Source organism: Leuresthes tenuis, unplaced genomic scaffold, assembly GCF_036924035.1.
Source record: "Leuresthes tenuis unplaced genomic scaffold, fLeuTen1.0.hap1 SCAF_7, whole genome shotgun sequence".
In the NCBI taxonomy this organism is placed as follows: Eukaryota; Metazoa; Chordata; class Actinopteri; order Atheriniformes; family Atherinopsidae; genus Leuresthes; species Leuresthes tenuis.
Genome location: NW_027325361.1, coordinates 13,183,504 through 13,199,302, shown reverse-complemented (window position 1 = coordinate 13,199,302; position 15,799 = coordinate 13,183,504). Strand labels below are relative to the sequence as shown.

The window sequence follows — 15,799 nt, the reverse complement described above, 5'->3', positions numbered from 1 at the left end:
CACATGAAAGAAAAAAGAAGCTAACGGAGAGAAGAGGATTAAAATGTAACGTTTATGCTCGTACTCTTTGACCCACCTTCCTAATGGTATAAACCGCATCCAGATTCCTCGCTGTTGTACATGCTCGTTTAGACGACGGACATTTAAGGAGAGTAATGTCGTTGACAGCTGCTAAAACCTTGAAAAAGATTAACCTACAAGCAGGAATAAAGGTAAACACCCAGAAGCTGACTTGCTACTTATACTAGCCACATGCTAACTTGCGGATAGGACACACTGTTTGGATTCTAACTGAAGGTGTTTAAGGGTTCCACACGGATATATATCTGTATATATTTATGTACATACAAATATATATATATATGTGTGTGTGTATGTATATATATATGTATATATACACACACATATATATATACATATATGCGTGTACTGCTACACCGTTAATAGTGTTTGACATTTTTACTACTGTTTTTTTTTAATTACATGAACTCGTGGGCGAGCAGTCGTGGTTTATTGGCTTAGTTTAATGATAGTTCTGGGATTTCTTTTTCGTGACGTTGGTTTTGTGTCATTTTCGGTTTCACTTGCAGCCTCACTTATTTAGAAATAAAACGTAGCCATATTATTTATATTTCGCAGACTTCTTTCGGAAAACGTAATGTCACTTGACGTTTAGTCATCCTTTTTGCTCACTATTGTTGTGAGAGATGCTGCCTTCACTTCCCAATATGGGCCTCTGCTATAATAAGAAAACGGTCTCAGCCAAGCACGAAGCGATGTTAGGATTTGCACAAAAATCTCGATGTTAAGCTTATATTTTTAAGTCGACTGAAAATACGATATGATGTTCTGTGGTCACAGAGATTGTCAGAGATTTTTGACGTATTTGGCAAGTCCTGCTGTAATATTGAAGATCAATGAGTTAAACCGCTTTGGAGCAGTATTCAGATTTAGTCTTTCGGTGTGATGGAGCTCAATCTCATTTCCAAAGCAGTTAAACCCTGTATTTGGACAGAAAATACTACAAAGACATCAGTAAACACCAAATCAAGAAGTTGTTTTATTTAAAAAACATATGCTCATTTAATTTGAATTAAATCAATGTGCTTTGAAGAAAAGCTGGGTAAAAGGACAAGAAAAGACAAGAATGCTGTCTTACACACAGGGATTTGAGCTCTGCATTTGAACCATTTGTAAGTTGTGAACAAACTAGGAGCAGTGAGCAATAAGGGACTCATACAGGCAGTGAACACACCACCAGAACAGTTACCAGCTGCAGGTGCAATACCCCTGAAACAACTGGGGGTTGAGAGCATTGTTTAAGGGCACTTCAGATGTGAATAGTTGTCAGAGACGGCGTGAGGCAGGGAAACAAACCTGCTGGTTCCTGTTACCACGATCGCCTTCTCTGGTATGAGATGTTACGTTATAACCTAACTAATTTAATCAACTGGCAAAAGTTTAGTCACATGATTTTATATAAATAAACTTCCGAGTGGCCTTCAAAAGTAGATGGGGTTTATTGCTCTGTCAAACGTTGCATCGGCCAATATTTTATCAGTTTAAAAACGATGTTACTCAACATAGAATTGCCAGGAATCTGTCAGGAATGCAAGTGTCCGAGTGCACTGAAGCGAAAAGCACCAGAAATGTTTTCTATTAAAAAAGGATGGTGAAAAAAAATGTTGCCAAAAGAAAACTACATAGAAAAAAACTGAGGTGATGCAACTTTGTGCTCAACTTCCAGCTATCCCAAATGTTTTGGAATTTACCGCTAGTGTCATATTCATACATTCAGTCAGATTTCACCCACAGCAAATCCTTCAACGTGGTGGTTCAAGGTGGGACTGATGCATCAGTGTCCTCTGTGTGAGTGCAGCAGTGGAACCGGGGAGTTGACATTAATGCGCTGCTGATGTGCTTCTGAATCTGCAGAGGCAGACAAAGCGTATCACAGCAAGCCGGCACAGTCAAACACACTTTTGACTCTTTTGTTGCGACTCAACTGATTTTTCACGATGCCACTTTGCCGTATGTGAGCGCACGCTTGATGCGGCGCTGAACCCTCCTTCGTTTGGTCCGCTTGAGTTACCGAAAAAGGCATCCTGGCGAAGATGTTTCTTCTGATCTGAAGTGGCACGACTGCTGTGATTTTTGCCACAATTTCCTCACATGTTACAAACCACACCGCTGCAGTCCCAGGACTTAATGACATTAAGTGTAATGTACAGCCCTTTTTTCCCTCTTACATATCATGTATTAGTCAAATTAGAAAATGGTCCTTATTGTCTTTCAAATGTGCACCTAAAAAACAACAACTTTTAGTCTCCCTTTTTGACAACAACAGAACATAGAGGCCTAAAGCCCATTAAGCCTTGAGCAGTTTGTTTCTCCTGACCTGATCACATGCTGCCCTCTAGTTTATGAGCTGGAAGCCCTCTTTCTGCGATGGTGTGGAGCTTGTTGTTGTCTTTGTGAGGCAGAAAGTTTCACTGGAGCTGCCCGTAAGATGGTCCTGACACTGAGCCATAGCAGTAAACTACTAAAGATTTACTCCAAACACAGATGCTGCTTACTCTTGATTCCTCTCTCCGCTCATCCTTAAGACTGCACCTTTTATTAAGTTGGGTGTTTTCTTTAAATGGGAAAATAGGGTTAGTAAAACGCGTCTTTGAGGAGAAGCAAATGATCAAATACAGTCCGGAATTTACGTTCTCCATTAGTCATAACTTATCAAGTAAAAGCAATGGGGAGAGAAAAAAAAGCATGAGGGTTTGGTGTCATTTGCTGTCACACATGACCACAGAAGAACATCTGGATGGGGCATTTATAGTTAGGTTTGTGACCTCAGGTCACTTCAACATTTTTAATGTTGGTGGTTGCCTGTTACCTTTGGCACGTTTCTCAGACAGAACAGTCATGTGGGGCCTAATTTCTTTTAAATGAAGGGATATTACTGTCAGTATATGGCCTAGCTGACTGTAAGGTCTGTTCTGTTGTTCAGGAAACACTGAAACAAACATGGCTGCAGTGGCAGCTTATTTACAGAAGAGAATACCATGCGCAAGATCAACTGTGATGTTCATGCCGCTTTTAAGAAACTTTTTACACAGAACTATTGAAATAAGGCAATGATTATTTAGAACACGCGTGTATTTTTGCGTTTTTCAAAAGAATGTTTTACCCTGAAGCAGGATCTGTCGATGTTTTTTTTGTATGTACCGAATGATGATGATGCTGCTGCGTTACAGACGACCCGAATGTGAAGATTAAGACCAAAATTCTCTCTGAGAATGTTAAGTAAAGTAATTAATGGTCTTGTGGACTTCTGTACAGTCCCACTCCCTTCAATCAGAGTAGTCGCCTCCTGCTCGCCTTCATAAAATGACACTTTTGCTCTAGCTTCGCTTCTCAGACCCCGAGGCTTCGTCCATCTTGTCAGTGTCTGGTGTTAAACGCTGAGAAGAGATTTGATGACGGTCTGACGCGCACAAACTCTGCCATCTTTTCCAGGTGTGACGACGACGGACGGCGTATCTCGGGGTCCAGCTCCGCAGCTTTCTGCGTGTAGCCTACATGTTTGATGGTCTGTATGTTGATGAGTGAGTGGCGTTTCGGCTGTGGGTTGTAACGTGATGCCAAGATGCTGCTGTCGCTGGGAATGCTGATGCTCTCGGCTACGCAGATTTACACCATCTTCACCGTCCAGCTCTTCGCCTTCCTCAACCTGCTGCCTGTGGAGGCCGACATCTCTGCAGTGAGTAATCCTTCACATAACCGCATGAAGTACCATTCATCATAAATCTTGTTTACTTATCTGTCTTTAAGATTATTAAACATCTGCTGGCAGATAAACCTTAAATGAGATAGTTAAGCAGCTTTGTTCACAAACGGACTCAATATTTTGCATTTGGAGTTTCAATAAAAGATTTAGAAACTCCCTTCTGTTTATGGATTGTAACCAAAACTTATTTAATTAATTTTTTTCTTTTCTCAGTACTCATTTGACAACAAAACTGAAAACTTTGACGATCTTCCTGCACGGTTTGGCTACCGGCTTCCCAGCGACGGACTGAAGGTTGGTGCAGTGGGGTTGGGGGACGTTTTTTTTTTTTTTTTTTAAAGTATATTTTTCAGCTCCGTTCCATTAGATTTCAACCTCACGTGCATACAGAGTTGAGAAAGTGGGTGTAAAAGAGTTTATGTGTACAACAAACTGAGCCGATTTTGAAACGTAGAACATAAAAGCTGCTGTTGGCAAAGTTTTATAGAAAGTACAGGACATGCAAAGCAAAAGGCATAAATCACATGTACACTTCAATATCTAGATAGCGACAATGTAGGAATTGTTCTTCAGATGCACTTAAATGCGGCCTCGTCAACAACTCAGGACGCCGAAGCGCTTCTCAGACATTGCTGCACAGTGCTGAGGATTGTAAACTCAGCCCCCACAGAGGTTGATCCACAAAGCTGACAATCAGAGGGGATGATTCATGTCTGCTCTCTAAGCCGGTCATTGTAGTGTTTCCCACAGTCGAGCGCTTGTTGTCGTTTTTGCGATTCAAAGGCTTCTCACACAGATAGTGAAGTGCTCGGTGCCTTGTTTTGTGTTTATGTGCGAGTTCGGTGTAAAGTCCAACCTGCGGCTGCGCAGAAGACGCAGCCTGCCAGTGAAGACCGGGACAGTAGTTACGTGTAAAGCAACAAGGGAGACCGGAAGACGGCATAGATTTAAAATGACAAAAAAAAGTCTCTTTTTTTTTTTTTTTTTATATATATATTTTTTGATAATATATTTTTTGGGAAAATATTTTTCAAAATACAAGAAAGACAGACGTTCACCAACGCTCCAGACGAACAGGGAGACCGATATAATGTATTATGTATAAGGCCTCTTCCACTATAAAGACTGAAGGCTCTAAAATTGGACACCCATTTGCTGTCGTCTTTCCCTCCAGTTGCAGCTGACTTACCTCGAAAGCAGGAAGTTCTATTTGCTCACCTGTCCGAGCAGTTAAGAGAGAGTGCTCACTTGGTAAATGCATGAATCACTTACGGTAACACGTGAATCTAACGGGAACACGTACAACATCCCATCTTCCCGGATGTTTTTGGGGTTTTTTTAGAGCAGAAACATCCATTGATTATTCACTTCTCTTTAGTTTGGGAAATATATCAGCTTACTTAGACCATGCATGCATGACTGTTGGTATGTGTGCTGCAAAAAGCAAGATTATTCTGCCTGCCTTCCACTCCGCCTTTGGTTCACATCGTCATCGGTTCTGGCTGTTAAATTATTTTGGTGACCTTTGCTCTCCTAACTGCAGTCCAGCAGGGTCGGAGAGGCTGACCACCGCAGCACTTGTGCTCCGCGGGGGGGTAAAATGACCCTCCCGTTTGCAGCCTACGTCCCTCTCGTTGAGTTTGGCAGCAAACTGGCAGCAGACTGCAGCTGTGATTTTTACAGCTGCACCGAGGAACGCGTTGATGTAGATTTTGGCCACGCAATCAGCCACATTATCATCGATCAAGGCTGCAGTAGATGGGAACGGTCCAAATTTCTCGGTTTCCACTCTAAATTGTGGTCACTGCAACCCCTCTCGCATATGTTGCAAGTGTTTATACGAGACCATTACAGTAGAATGCAAATAACATACAGTGATTTAAAGCAGTCTCCTCTGCCTTATAGTTATCAGTGGATTTGCATGAAGATCTTTATTGACTTTGAAGCGATTCAGTTTTGCTGGATTCGGATCCATGATGTTCACTAAGTTTCTTAGAGTTTTAAATTGTACTGTAACACATTACTGCAGCTTTGTAATGCCCCAAGCAACCTCAGGGATCACAAGGAAGCACACGCCTTGTTTTTAGTCCCTTGGGTTCCTCACCGGGGAAAAGGCTTTAAACAGAACTCTCCCTGTTTTTGGAGCTGCGCAACCCAGGCCGTTTATAGTTACCTTACACCATAAACAGGGCCACTGCAAGCCTGTATACGCCCACCTGATGCAGCGGTTCTTTGTCTGTGAGCATTTTTAAAAAAAACTTTCCACTCAGTCGCGAAGCAAAGGGCAAAACTTTGAATGTACTTAAGAGATCCAAATTCCTCAAAAACGACTTCTTCCTGAAAGGTTCGTGCCAGAAACTGACGGCAGAAGGACGCGTTTTAAAGCAAATGCCACAAAAGATGCAGATCGTACGTTTTACTCCCAAAATGGTTTTGTTTTCTGTCGGTGAGGTTAACTTTCTTTCAGATTTTTTTGCGTTTTGTTTGGTGTTTAAGGTGTTTTGGTTGATTTTTATAGGGTCTCACATTCACATCTTCACTAATCGGTTGATGACGTTTGGCACTGACACAACAAAAAAAAGCCTCATCTTAGGAAGTTACTGTGTTTGATTAGATAAAGCTGGGAGTAAAAGTTTTGCACTGGCCAGGAATTGATACCCAACCTGTTCTCTGTTCACTTTCTTGCCATCCGTCTCACGTTTAATAGTTTTTGTTTCTGTTCCATTTTGGTGCCCACCTTCATTTCCACATTTATTTCCTGATCTGTTGACACGGTCTGAGAGGAGCTTCCTGGGTTTTACGTCTTAATGGTTTGGATTTGTGCCGCTGCCTGTTATGAGAACTGACTTTGACCAGTGGAATGGTCTCTAAAACACACACAATGTGAATATAAACATACAAGTATTTTAAATTCAAGCATTTTAAATGGCATCCGAGGGTGTGTTTGTGACAGGTTACTGTCCCCTCGTGTGATATAAGTCTACACAACCAGAGTGAGAATGTTTCTGCTGAGGCGGCAGGCTACATCCAGCTGAGAGGAAAGGAAGTGCAGGTGCAATAATATTGTCGTTCCATAAGAGGCTGCAGTGCCTGAGACTCTTGGAGGGATTTTATCCCCAACATCTCCAGCAACCGGACTGGACGAAACATGGTTGCAAGCCAAGTGTGTGCAGCAAAAGTGAGGAGTGCACAGAGCTCTGTTTAAGTTCATGGCTCAGCACAGGGGAGCTGGCTCTTCAACAGGGCCAGTCGAAGTTATTGTACAGTTTTCTACTCGCAGTTCACGGGGATAATCCTGGTCATTGTTCAGAATTATTTCCAGCGGCTGGAATAAGCCAACGGAGACGTCGCTGTCTCCGCTGCCTTTTCAGGTTTGACTGGTACTCAAACCTGTCAGTGTTTGCACTGCCCTTCTTCTTCTGTGGTGGTTTAACGGTGCCCGAGTGGAGAATTGGCGGCAGTAGTCATTTATTTCAAGGCACTTAAGCTTGTAAAAAGTTAATTGTAAATTTTAGAGCAGCTTCATTTGGATGCTTTTTTAAAAAAAAAAAAAAATTGTTATTAGTGTTTGAGATTTGATTGCAAAGATTAACACAAACTGAGGGAAACTGGAGTGCTCAATAACTTGGAGATGACTTAAAAGTGTCAGTCTGATGTACCGATACAGTTTTTGGAAAAAAAATCCCACTTTTTCCACTTTTTAAAGGTGTAGGTTTAGTGGGACGTAATGATATCAAGTCACGCCACTGCAGCTACTCCGCTCTAGCAGCTGAATTTTTCCTGGGTCACTCAGCAGAGCTGAGTCCAGCTACCGTTAAAGCTCGTCTTACCATTTGACCCACTGTCACTGTATATATGGTGGGATCATTCAAGAGATTCTGCTGCTTCCAACTTTTTCCGTGGGAGCACATTTTTACCTTTAAGTACAGGTGAATTCACCGCACAGATGGTGATTTTTATCCGATGTTGCTGCAGGTATGAATTCAGGTATTAGTTAGAGCAGAGTAAACAGTCTTGAAATGCCTTAGGCTACAGCAAGTTGACACATAGTCTAATGGGATGCTTTTTTAATCACAATTTCTTACGTGTTAAGCTGCCTGACAAAGGAAACGGGAAAATATGCGAAGAAGAGCAGCTTAATTGAGAATGTTTTTGAGAATCTGTTTCTACAAAAAGATGGAACTTTGGACATTGTACAGAGCAGAGACTGACAAACACAGTCAAGTTCCTGTGGACTGTAACCACCCCTTTATGTGCATTAAAATGAGTCTAACTGTCTCGTTGGTGTGTAACTGCTCACATCCCCTTTCCACATCTTCTCAGCAGACGCATTTAGACACAAGTGCCCCATTACACTGGTGTTGCTGTATCATTGCAATAGGGGGATAAGCCTCAGTAATAGGGACATAGGTCAGTGCCACAGCACCCTGGTAATGTAATAGGTAGTGTGCAGTTTTGTAAATGATAGATAAAAAAAAAAACACATAAAAATAAATAAATGGCTCGCACATTCGTGAAAACAGGCCCTGTAGCTTCACCTGCTTCCTGTTGTGGAAATGCATGGCAGGGTGGAGGGTCTGAAAATCTGCTTAATTGAAGCCTTGGTCTGGTTTGAGAGAGTTATTATTCCTAATTCTATTGTTTGTTTTGTTTTTTTGGTTCTCTCAAGCCACAGAAAAGCTGCAAACACGCCAGGAAGAAATCCCCTTTACTTCCCTCTTCAGTTGTGCAACAGCAAAATAATTCCCCCCTTTTTCTTAAGCGCCCTGTCAGCACCTGCTGTAAATGTTCACTGTCTGATAAGTAGACAAAAAAAATTTTTTGCTGCTTGACTTTTGAGTTTTTCATCAATAAGTAAGTGTAATGATGAATCCATAACCTCCTCTCTCTGAAATCTTAAGCTCTTTGTTCGGATTTCTTTTGTATATGTTTTTTTTTTTTTTTTACAGTTTTTCTTCTTTTTTTCAGTAGTCAAGACTTGCGGTCGGGGTCCACAGTGTAAAACTGGAGTGACGACCCCAGAAATGAACCAGAAATGGTAAAATAGTTCTATTATAAGGTGATAAGACAAGTGTCAGATCTATAGCTGGATGTTGAATACAATTCTCTGTTAGGTCTCTGATAGAGTCAATCTACTGGCCTTATACTTGAGGTCTGAGATTTGCTTTACCAGGATGCCAGACGTTTGTCTTGGGTTTGTGCAACTTAATGTTCACCCAGTCTGTTGGTATTTCCTCTTCTCTCTGACACTCATGGCTGTTGAATTGCGCAGATTTGTGGAAGCCAAACTTGTGTTGTTTTCCCATGTGAGGACAAATGTATTGAGCAAAGTGTCTTGAATTCAGTGGTGGTAAAATTAATTTTGCACGATTTAACCAAGTAAATAGGCGCGTTCAGGCAGAACAGGAGGATTTGTATGTCGAGTTTGTGTTTAACGTGATATTCTCGCACAGGGAACAAAAATGGATGTATAAAATCTCCGCCTGTGTTACCGTGAAACTGCCTTCTTCAACAGTTATTTCCTGTTCCTGCTCTCGTCTCTGCGTTCTGCAGCATCGTTGGCTATTTTCCTTTCTCTTTATTTTATGGAAATGTTTTTTTCCCACCCGACAGAGGGCGCTCTTGTCACTTGTTTTTGATTTAGTGGAGGAGGAATGTGTGGCAGTGGCACAGTGATGTCATGTATCAGCAAGGAGGGGCCGCACAAGAAGCACCCAGAGGTGGCGTGGGCAGTGGATGATTCCGCACATTCCATCTCTCTCATGATGTGAGATTCTGCGGATTTCCCTGATCCATGTGGATCCTGATCTCCCCCCCCCCCCTCCTCCTTGTTGGTCATTTTCCACATGCAGCTCGAATTATTGTCGGTGTTACGTCGGTGCGGCAGCTGGCCAGATGTGCTTACAGGAAAGCTGTTTGCTTTAAGCGGGCACACACCACATGTATGTAAGAGAAAGTGCTGACTCTTGAAGATGTCGGGCTCATTGGTTTCAATGCTATGGCTTTGTGAGAGATGGAGGGAGGCGGGGAGATGAAAGAGTCCCACAGCAGTCCACACTTCCTGTCTGTCTGTCTGTCTGGCTCTCTCACACACACATATACACTGGTTTTAGTTACTCTTGCATAAGAGCAGCAGAGGTTTTGAAATGTGCTATAACACCAGGTCACATTCTCAACATGGCCTGTTTATTTTCCTTTTATTAACTCCCTATATGTCTGCCGCCTTTTCTTTGCCAAGTCTGTTTTTCTTTTAGTCTCGCTTTTCTATTTTTGTCTTTCTTCACACATTTTATGTCTTTCGTTTGTTGTTAATCCTACTCTGGCTTCATATTTGTACACTTTGTTTCTTATACCTTTGTTCTCGATTCCTTAATCACTCTGTCAGCCCTGTCCGCTCCGCCCATCTTCTCACTATCTCCTCATCAATCACATCAAAGCCTTAACTGAAAATGGGACTAAGGCAGGAAGCGGCAGACAGGAACAGAGATGAGAAATGGAAGGGCCTTCTGGGAAGAGAAATCTTTCACACACACGTTACATGTTGGGTGGCAGCAGATTGTGCTAAAACTGTAAAGTTTTCCCACTATTCTGGGAATAGGGAGGCTTAACGAACATGGCTCTGCTCAAGCAAGTCGGTTAAAGCTTGTATTTAGGCTCTGAAATTCTGACCAAACAATGTAATCATGTCTTGGGAAAGAGGTGGGACTGAAAAAGATACTAGAACAACTCACAAAAGACGTTTATCCCATTTTGATGGAGTTTGTTTTTGAAAAATCATTTTTTCGTGTGTCATTTTCCTTCATTTCAGTAGTATAAATTCTATTAAACACTGACAGAAGTAACTTGACTCAGACGCCCTGTCCTTCGACCAAAACCCAAAACTGATCCTGTGTTGTTTTCTATTATCTGACATTCAAGGACTGATGCTCTCATATTATAACGAGAGAGAAAAAACTGCAAAGCCAAGCAAATGTTTTGTCTGCTACGTAGTGATTAATCATGGTTATTTAGATCTGTATTTTATAGATCTAAAACACTTAAACAAATAAACCTTCACGTGGAAGCCTTCTCACTAGATCAGGACCTTTTATAAATGTTCATCTTTCCATGTTTTTTGTTACGGAAATGATATATTTATCTCACCATGCACATTGATGACATTCCAACAGGGCTTCCTGATTGGTGCGCGACCAGAAAATGCGTGCGAGCCAATCGAACCGCCTCCAAGGGACAACTTGACGGGCGCCTTCATCGTCCTCATCAAGAGATTTGACTGCAACTTTGACATCAAGGTACAACGTTTGAATATTTCTGCGTGGTTGTTGTTCGAGATGAAAGTTCTCCCAGACTAAACCACATCACTCTCCATATCAACCACGAATGGGTCTGGTTCCAATTTAAACAGCATACCAAATTTATCTTAACATCTAAACTTAGCCACTTTTTTTTTTTTTGTGTGTCCACCCAAACATTTCCAGCTTTACTCTGTCTAAGCATATTACACTGATTAAACTAAAGAACACGCAGCATTGTTGGTGCAGTGAAGAATGGCCTTTCTGTTTCATTAACAAGCCTCCTGTGCTTTGTGGAGTTACAGGCCTGCTTTTTTTGGGACCCTGAAAGCAGACCTAATGCGTAACAGCACCGGGAGATAATTGAAAACAGAATTTATTTATTCAATCAGATGTGACTTTACAAGGGCGAGTAGCAGAAGCTGTAACTGTGTGCGAATGACTTTACACTGTATGTTGCTTCCCAGGGCAGCAGGTGGTGTTTGAGAGTTAGTTTTTACTAAAGATCTTAGCTCAGCTCGATGGAGCAGGAAAACAGGAAGCAGCCATTTCCCTAAACATGATTTCTTGCAGGATCCTGCCTGCCCTGCTGCCTCATGCCTCGAAAAAATGCTTCTAATGCGGCGTTTAAGGAGTGAGGAAAAAATTGTGTTTGCCTCAAAGCATAATAAGAGAAAGATGGAGAACCGATCGCTGCTTACAAAGCGAAGCGTGAGACTTCTGATGTGGGTTAAAGCCAAACTTATCAAACAGCCCAGAATTTGAGCTGGATTGAACTGGGTCTTTTGACAGAGGGTAAAACATCATCACTTGTAATTTTGCCTAAGCAGTTACACAAGTTTTAATGTCTCAATCTGTCCTATAGATGACAAAAAAAGGGTTTTCTGTTGGGGACATATTAAATCTCGGTGTCACGTTGTTGTCTTTATCAACAAGGGCTTTTTATAATGGCCAGCAGACACCGTAGATCTTTTGCTCTGACATCAACATTTTACTTAGGTGGAAGTTCCTGGTGGAGCCCTTAGACAGAGCAATGCTCGGCCCCTTTATGGTCTTGGATGCTAATGGCTTTGTTACTTTAGCTGTGTAAATAATCCTATTGCATCCTGGGCCACACCAAAGGGTCATCTACTCACCTGATCAAGTTTTTCTTGATACTTATGCACAGAAACTGATTCAGAGTGGAAACTGCATCATCTATTAGACAACACAGCCTCTTAAATTGGCTGTCATGTGACTGAGGCAGGTCTGAAAGGTCTTTGTGTCTGAATCCGTGTTACTCTTGTATTTCAGGATATGTCAGATGCATTGTGTAGGTTCGCAGCTGTGACTAGAAGAAAATTAGAAGCTCTTGTTTGTCATTGGTCATAAATTCTAAACCTTGGTGTGGTTTTAAACTTCCTTCTTTCTCAGTGATTTAAAGCAAACAAAGGGAGAAAGAAGGGAGAAATATGGGGGATAAAAGGAACGGCACAGATAGGTTAGGGATGGCTCACTCTTCGTCTTTTAGTTTTAGCTCTCCTGCTACTCTCCTCACCCTTTTTACTCCTCCCATATTCAATCTCGCTTTTCCTGTTTTTAAGTCAGCTTTTGCGGAGCTTTTTTTTTTTTTTTTTGCTGTGTTGCTCCCCCCCCCCCCCCCCCCCCCCCCCCCCCACACACACACACACACACACACACACACACACACACACACTCTTCTGTAACTCTGGAGCAGCCATATGCAGCCTTATAAGGTCTTACTGCAGCACACATGCACAGAAACGTGTTGCCAGTCCCGGCAGTGATGGGCTTCCTGGGCTGGAGTGTAACCAGACTCCAGATAGCTGCGTGTCAGACACACACCCACATACACATGATCTAACACGCATTACACACATTCTGATGCGTGTCAGATTTGCCATTTAACCTCCTGGAAACCATAAAGGGCTTTGATGTGAAATTGAACAGACTTTGTGTGTTATGATGTCGTACATTTCTGTTGGCACCAGCACTTGATTGGCTTTTAAAGCAGGTTTCTTTCTTACTTTGACTCTGACCTCATGTATTAGTTGTTTTTGCGCGCTGTCGACTAAAAAAATGCTACTTTTACTTGTCATCACAGGCTGAATATGTATCCTTTTGGCTGCTAGTTAGACAGAGAAATTGGGCCTTTGTTTGAGTTTTTTGAGCTGCTCCATGCCTCACAGCTTCCTGTAATTGAAGTAAATTTAATGTCTTGTTGAGGCCACATTGATTTCCGTGTAAATGGGATGATTGTCCTCTCCCTGCTTCTTTCATTTTGCCTTCCTGTGTTTTTTTGCGTTGGCTTTATGGTTACCAGTGAATAAAGAGGGATTTCTTTTATCGCCTCTCACTATCTGCTTTCCTGCTCATTGCATCGTGACTTTATTACAGTTAATGCAACACCTTTTTATTGTTGTTGTGAAGCTGATCGGTATACCTGATAGTAGAAGAAAATGTCTGATCACTTTATGGAGCGTGAGGCCCCTCTTGAAACTGCTCTGATTGATTCTTCCCTTCTTCCAAAAGAATCTAATTTTTGAGGGACTAAACATTCCCTTCAGACTCATTAGAAGTGATGGAAAAATATTGGCTTTACTCTAAATTTCTCAGTTGCTGTGAAATTTCAACAATAAGAAATCAGACCCAACTATGTCAACCGCATAAAACCCCCTTTAACTACTTAAGATTTAATCCACTTTATATTTCTTGCTACTTATGTTTTAGAATGGATGCATTGGGATTTTTTTTATTTGCTGCAAAAAATGATGATTTGAGTTTCTCAGGAAGAGTTTTTCTCTTTGCCATTTAAAGGACCAATATCCTTTCTTTATTCCACGTCTGCCTCTGTGCCGGCACGTGTCTGGTTAAAAAATGCCAAAATTATCGGCTACTTTGCTCTAAAGTTAAATTTTTTGTCAAATGTGTCCTGTTTGTGCGTCTCTCTTTGAGAGTTTGCACTTCTGCAGCATTCGATCAGAGCCTAAACAGTCACACGCAGAAGCCAAGCACAACTAACAGAAAATCTGTGTTTTAAAGTTCTTCTCTGCTCTATATGAAGGATTCTACAGTGGTCCAAAAAGAATTGAAGGTTATTAGAACACCGGACATTGTTTATGAATGAAGAGAAGCTATTTTTTGGCCATTCATAGTGAATCTTTCTAAATTAATCAGCAGTGAAAGACCCTGTGAAATCAAACTGTTTGTCATCTAAATGTTAGAATCTGACTCAACAATGACAAAGATCTTGTGTTATTGTTGTTGTTTAAATTGGATTATGTAAATTAGTTCCAATGTAGTGCTTTTATCACATTTTGAATTTGAGCTGATGGAGACTTGGGACCTTCCCATGCAGCCTCCAGAAACCAAAGGAAAACGCAGATTTCCTGTTTTTTTTCCTGTTTGCATCTGCAGTCACCCTAACAAAAGGCAGACTCTGAAGATTATTCTTTAAAAAGCCTGATTACCAAGTAAAGAAGATAAGTTTCCTTCCCTGCTCCTGCAAGATTACTGAAAGATTACTTAAAATGTCTGTGTATGGGTACAATGTTTTTGGCCTGCTTTTTTTTTTTTATTATTTGGGTAAGCTCAGAGCTCAGTAGCAGAGCTGACCTCATGTGCAACGCGTAGCTGTCTCCTTATCCTGTCACTACAGTGCGATTGCATGTGTTTATCATGAAGATAATGACCGCAGATATTAACTAAAGCCCAGTTTTGAAATGGCGATAAGCGGGGTGGGGTGGTATTTGACAGTGATCTTTAAACTTTACTTAGGGAGCTGTGTGGATCTTAGGAATGGTGTCTGTCTTCTTCGGTTTCTTTATCTCCTTTCCAATTTCTTTTCCCCCCCTCCATCTCTCCTCAGTTTCTGTCTCATTCTCAGACACTCTCGGAGGTCTGGCTTCAGCCTCAGCCCTAATGATTACTCATATCTACAGACATCATCGCGTGGACACACAATTACAGTTTGATGGCTCTTTGCTCTTACACACACATACACATACACACACACACCTCTCTCTTTCTCCCCATGGTGGTCTTTGTTTCTTTGCTACTCTTCTTTCCCCTCTTATCTTGGCTGTCTCTCTTTTATACTCCTTGGCCATCTCAGGCAGAAGCATTGTCGCCACCTTTCATCCCTCCCTCCTCTTTCAGTCACATGCACTCCACACAAACACTTCCTCCCTCCTCCTTAGCCGGGCTCCGTTCCCTCCAGAAGCTGCAAGGAAACAAAGGAATGATAGATTCCATCTTGACTGAGAAGACATAACTGCGCTTGACATACTGGGCACGTTATTATGGAAGTATTTGATGATACTGCTGATATTTCTGAGCATGTAGGAGCGAGCCGTGGATCGTCTACAGGTTGGGCTATGCCCATGCGTTATGCCAGTGTGTTCGCCCCCACACGCCCACTGTGTCATTCCATTACCCTCCTTCGCTTTCTGTCCTTCTGCAGCTATTGCATTTATCCATTAGCATCTGGTGAGCAACAGCATAGAGTTTTAATGGCTCTGTTGCCGTAATGGCCAATAAAAGACACACTCACCCACTTAACCTTCTTGAAGTGTTAGCATGTCCCCCTGTGAGTATTGATGTGTGTTAGAGGGTGGGATCGCGTAAAAGAGTGTGTGTACGGGGGCTGTGATAAGACGGCAGAGAAAAGGTTGAATGTTGAGAGAGGAAAGTGTTGGGAAAGGGGAAAAGGATCAAGTTAAGG

At 41.9% G+C, this 15,799-nt stretch overlaps 1 protein-coding gene across 1 annotated transcript in view; it reads left to right on the top strand.

Moving 5' to 3' along the window:
* The window catches only part of rnf13 (ring finger protein 13), a 34,463-nt gene continuing 18,664 nt past the window's right edge, over positions 1-15,799 (top strand). Inside the window, exons 1-4 of the mRNA XM_072389361.1 lie at positions 1-212; positions 3,514-3,757; positions 3,998-4,078; positions 10,954-11,076. Coding sequence (XP_072245462.1) covers positions 3,644-3,757; positions 3,998-4,078; positions 10,954-11,076 — 318 coding nt within the window. The 5' untranslated portion in view covers positions 1-212; positions 3,514-3,643. The remainder of the gene's footprint in view (positions 213-3,513; positions 3,758-3,997; positions 4,079-10,953; positions 11,077-15,799) is intronic.